We start from the raw sequence: 5364 nt of genomic DNA, 5'->3' as shown, positions 1-5364 counted from the left end.
GCATAACAGAGATACAGGAAAGTGCACCAAAATGTACAGCTCGATGAATCTTCACAACAGAACACACCCATGTAACCAGCACCCAGCTCAAGAAATAGAACATTTTAAATTTGTGTTGTGTGAATTTCACTTCATAAAAAAAAAAAAAAAAAGGCCAGCTCCCAGAAACCCCCCGTCAAGAAATAGAACATTTTAAATTTGTGTTGTGTGAATTTCACTTCATAAAAAAAAAAAAAAGGCCAGCTCCCAGAAACCCCCCATTGGTCCCCCTCCCCAGTGACTAGCCTCTCCAAAGGAAACCAATATCCTGGCTTGTTACACATTGTTTTCCTGCTTTGGAACTTTACATAAATGCACAGGAGAAGAAGGAGGCTGACCAGTTATCTCAGTTGGTTAGAGCACAGTGTTATAACACCAAGGTCAAGGGTTCGGCTCCCCGTGTTGGCCAGCACCACCAAAAAAAAAAAAGGACGGAAGTTACACATTGTTTTCCTGCTTTGGAACTTTACATAAATGCACAGGAGAAGAAGGAGGCTGAACAGTTATCTCAGTTGGTTAGAGCACAGTGTTATAACACCAAGGTCAAGGGTTCGGCTCCCCGTGTTGGCCAGCACCACCAAAAAAAAAAAAAAGGACGGACCATTTACATAAATGGAATCACATAGTGTATACTCTTAGTGGGTTTTTTTTTCCCTCAGCATTGTTTGTGATTCTTCCAAGCTCAATCATTCCATAGTTTGTTCATTCTCATCGCTGTATGGTATTCCACTGTGTGAAGAGACTGCAATTTATTTATTCAACCATCAATGGACACTTGGGTCGCTTACAGTTTGAAGCTATTATGAACAATGTCGGTGAGCATATCTTATTGGGTATCCAGCTAGCAGTGGAACTGCTGAGTCACAGGAGCCCCAGCTAATGGTTTTAATAGCTCATGCCAAATGGTTTTCCAACATGGGTAAATCTGTCCAGACTCCAGCCAGCAATGGATGAGAGTTCCAGGTGCTCCATATTCTCACCAGCATTTGTTCAGCATGAACTCATTTTGCAGAGAATTCAATTGAGGCTCAGAGGAGGGGCATGTGCTGCCTCCTGATCAGTGAGGGATTCTGGGTCCTCGCTAGAACCCTGCTGTGCCACCTCTCCTCCACACCCCTCCCTGCATCCTGTCCCCAGTATGCCGTCCCAGCTTGGTTGTGGGGTGGGGTGGGACAGACAGGGTCACGTGGAGTCGGGTTCAGCAGGAGGAAGCCAGGCAGGGTGCAGACGGCTGCTGATTCAGGGGCTGGTCAGGAAATCAAGGTAAGAAAGGGAGTGTGTGTGGCCCCCAGGAGGTTCCCTGGGGGCAGAGCTGAGAGTGGGGAGGGGGCCGAGATGAGGGCAGTTTGTAGGCAGACACTGGGCAGAACTGTCACCCTCTCATTCCCCAGGAGAACCCCTGCTATGGACCCACCGTCGCTGAGCCCAGACTCCCAAACTCAGCCCGCGGCCCCCTCTCTGCTGACTTCCTACCGCTGGCACACAGGGGCCAGTGGGGAGAAGGGGACCAGAGGGTTCCGCTGGGGCCGCCTTGCCGGCTGGGGAAGGGCACTGAGCCACCAGGAGCCCATAGTCAGCAGCCAGCCTGCCCCTCGCTCATTATTCCGTCGAGTCCTCTCTGCACCCCCCAAGGAGTCAAAGACCAGTCGCCTCCGGCTATCCAAGACCCTCTGGGGGAGGCAGAAGAACCCATCGCTGGAGCAGGATCTGGAGCCACAGGCCCCAGGTACATGGCACCCCCACCCCAAGCTTGGGCCGAGCTGGGAGGCCGGATGCTTGGGTCGTGTCTGCCACCAAAGCATCAGCCTTACAGACACAGGAAGTTGTGGGGAGTGCAAAAGCCCAGCAGGAAGTGCCTGGGGCCCGGCTACCCAGTTCCCTCTTTCCACCTAAAGAGGGGTGAGGGGAGTTGCCAGGGACCTGTGGGCAGGTGGTACAGCCTGAGGAAGGGGCAAAGAATAGACCCACAGTGGTACTGTCCAGATGCCAAATGGTCCTTGACTCCACCGGGTCTCTCCTCGTGTCCAGTGGTCCAGGATCATCCTCTTCTACCTAAACATCCATCTGAGCCGCCTCCCACTCTCCTGGTTTTTTTTCTAGCCTCCATGTCTTAGTGCCTTCACTTCCTTGAGCTTCAGCTTCCCCTTCAGTTAAATGAGAATAATGATTCCCACCTTGAAGGGTGTATCATTTCGTTTGTTCATGTTCATTCATTCATTCAAGCAGAGGTTTGTTGAGCATTTACTGCGTGCCAGGACTTGATTTTAGGCACTGAGGACACAGCAGTGAACAAGAGAAATGATACTCCCCACCCCGCGGAGCTCACAGTGTAGTGGGGGTGACAGACAGCAAACGAGTCAACAAGAAAAAAACAGATGGTGCTAAGTGTCATGCAGAGGGATCTAGAGGGCAATGAGTATCATGAGGATTAGAGCTCAGGAGCGTAGCACTAGCCCAGGATCCAGCATATTTTAAGTGATCCATTAAGTGGGAGTTATCACTTATTGCCCCTAGTGGTAAAACAAGGTAACAGACAGGTAATCTGGGAGGGTTGATTCAGCCCTATTTCCTGGAAACTCATTTAATTCTCACCATTCATAAACTCATTTTGCAGAGGCATCCCTCCAGCCCCTCCAGGGTGTCAGATATTGCTCACTCCATAGGATCCAGAGAGAGCTCTCCAACAAGCAGACCTACTCCTTACCTGCTCAAACACTTCCCATGGCTCCCCTCAGCCCCCAAGATAAAACCCAGTTCCTGCAACTGGCTCCCAAGGCCCTGTACCAATCTCTTCCTGGATCTTCCCCTCCAGCCTCCAATTCCTCCAGCCCTCCTTTCCTTTCTCTTTATTTACCTGGGCCTTGCCCTTCCCAGCCTTTGCTCAAATTGCTCTGGCCACCTTTTCTTTCATCTCTGCTTGTCTGAATCCAACCTGCTGTGCAAAAGTTAGCACAGACTCTCTGGGAGGCCTTCCCTGACCCATTGACCACTACTTCCCCTTCCCCAAGAAAGAGACCTCCCCCTACCATGAACTTTCTCTGTTTCTTTCTCAAACTTTGAATACTTTCCACCTGAGATAAGCTATTTATGTAAGGAACCAAGCCTCCTGTCCTGATTTATAATCTCTTGGACCTACCCACTGTCTTGGTTAAGAGAAAAACGTTGGTGTCTGAAGCCAGGATCAACCACTCACAAACTGTGTGACCCTTGACAAGTCACTCAAGCACTCTGGGCCTCAGTTATAATAGCCCTTTGAATGGATTTTGGGGGATTGAAGGAGAGAAGGCATGTGAAGTGGTAAACACAGTATTGGGTACATAGTAGGTGGGCTGTGTCCATTACCCATGGTTAGTGGGGTTGGGGCCCAGAGACAGTTGAAGATTTGCCCAAGGTCATACAGCCTGACATGGCTGCTGGGAGTGGGGGACACTTAGGAGGGAAACCCCAATGAACATTGCTGTTGAGAAAAGGGCTCTTAGGTTTCCCAGAGCCTCCTCCTCTTCCTAGAGCCAGAGACAGAGACGGAGCCCCCTGCCACACAGATCCCTGAGGCCCCTACACCTGATGTACCTGTCTGGGACATTGGGGGCTTCACCCTACTCGATGGGAGGCTGGTGCTGCTTGGAGGCGAGGAGGAGGTGAGAGAGGGGACATGGGCAAGGGGAGGGAAGGAGGGAAAGGGAGGAGGACAGTTCAGAGGCTGGGTGGGAAGGAGGATAATGGAAAGATGTCTGCCTGTCCCTCTGTCTGCCTGCCACCCCTTTCTGACTGCCACTCCTGTGAGAGAACAGGGTCCTCGCCGGCCCCGGATGGGAAGTGCTAGCTCTGAGGGCAGCATCCAAGTGGCCATGGGGAACCTCAGGGATCCAGGTAAGCTGGATGGAGAGGGTTGGGGCATTTGGGAGTCTCTCGAAATGGGGCAGAATCTAAAATGATCCCGACCCCCAACCTCCCGCCTCTGACCTCCCACAGATCGGATCCCTGGGAAGACTGAGCCAGAGGCTGCTGGACCCAACCAGGTCCACAACGTTCGGGTAAGGCAGCCAGTGGAGGGTGGGATGGGGGAAAGAGCAAAGACTCCCAGACCTCAGAGCTGAAAGGCCATTCCTACTGGGTGATCCGGGGCAGGTTGCTGATGGTCTCTGGACCTCAGCATCCCTGTCTGCCAGCTGGAGCTAATGAGAGAACCTTTCTCTCAGGGCTGCTTTTGAGAAGACAATAGAGAATTCAGGAAATATGATTGATGCTTTAGAAATGGGAGCTGTTGGCTGCCCTTATTATTCCTGTTAATACAGCCTGAGCTTGGTCAAGACCAGCAGATCCTCTGGGACAGCCTGGGAGGGAAGGAGCACAGGGTTCTGCCCAGTTGACATCCTCCTCCTCTCAGGGGTTACTCAAGAGGCTGAAAGAGAAGAAAAAGGTCAGGTCAGAGCTGGGAGCCAATGCTGCCCGGGATGGGTAAGTGTCTCTGAGGGGCTGGAGGGGCTGGGGCTCTACATTGACCCCTTCCCTTCCTCCTGCCTATCATTCCGACCTTCATCAAACACTCCCTGTAGCCTCCTCTGTGTTCTGCTCCATCTCAGGTGACAGTGGGGCTGCTGAAAGACCCTAGCATGGAGCCAACTAGGTTGAAGGTGGGGGCAGAGTCTGACACGATAACTCTAAAATGGGAGCTAAATCAATGCCCTGGTCTAGGAGGGTCAGGGAAGGGACCCTTGAGCTGAGGTCTGAAGGATGGATGGAAGTTAACTAGACCAAGAGGCCGAAAAAAGTGACAAGAACAAGGGTCAGGGTGACTGGAGCTCAGAAAGTGAGGGATTAAGTGAAAGGAGATGAGGTCAAAAGGTGACGAGGGCTGGACTATAGGAGGTCATGCAGACCACTATGAGAAGTCAGGTTTATACTAAAAGCAATGAGGCACCGTGTTGGGGCTTACAGACTGGAAGAGACAGGATCCAATTTAGGTTCAGGACCATTCTGGCCTTCCTTTACCTTCCAGGCTGTGGCGGGTGTGGTGGGAGGGGGAAGAGGGAGGAATGATCGCTTGCTAACAGGCCTCCTCTCCAGACCCCCCAGTGCTCTGGGCTCTAGAGAATCGCTGGCCACACTCTCGGAGCTGGACCTGGGCGCCGAGCGGGACGTCCGGGTCTGGCCACTGCACCCTAGCCTCCTGGGGGAGCCCCACTGCTTCCAGGTAAGTGCAGGCAACTCCCCCCCAACACACACACACACATATACACACACGCCTCGTTCCCACCCTCCACACTTCGGCCTCTACCACAACCTTGGATCCCCCCCCCCCCACAGGTAACGTGGGCTGGCGGG

At 52.5% G+C, this 5364-nt stretch overlaps 1 protein-coding gene across 1 annotated transcript in view; it reads left to right on the top strand.

Moving 5' to 3' along the window:
• The first annotated feature begins 1443 nt into the window (after positions 1-1443).
• Positions 1444-5364, top strand: part of LOC103593435 (N-acetylmuramoyl-L-alanine amidase-like) — a 10581-nt gene continuing 6660 nt past the window's right edge. Inside the window, 7 exon segments of the mRNA XM_008576405.1 lie at positions 1444-1765; positions 3547-3677; positions 3831-3909; positions 4012-4073; positions 4427-4497; positions 5131-5233; positions 5347-5359. Coding sequence (XP_008574627.1) covers positions 1444-1765; positions 3547-3677; positions 3831-3909; positions 4012-4073; positions 4427-4497; positions 5131-5233; positions 5347-5359 — 781 coding nt within the window.

Source organism: Galeopterus variegatus, unplaced genomic scaffold, assembly GCF_000696425.1.
Source record: "Galeopterus variegatus unplaced genomic scaffold, G_variegatus-3.0.2 Scaffold1344, whole genome shotgun sequence".
Lineage (NCBI taxonomy): Eukaryota > Metazoa > Chordata > Mammalia > Dermoptera > Cynocephalidae > Galeopterus > Galeopterus variegatus.
Note: the sequence above shows the minus strand (reverse complement) of the source record. Positions and strands in the feature narration are given on the sequence as shown.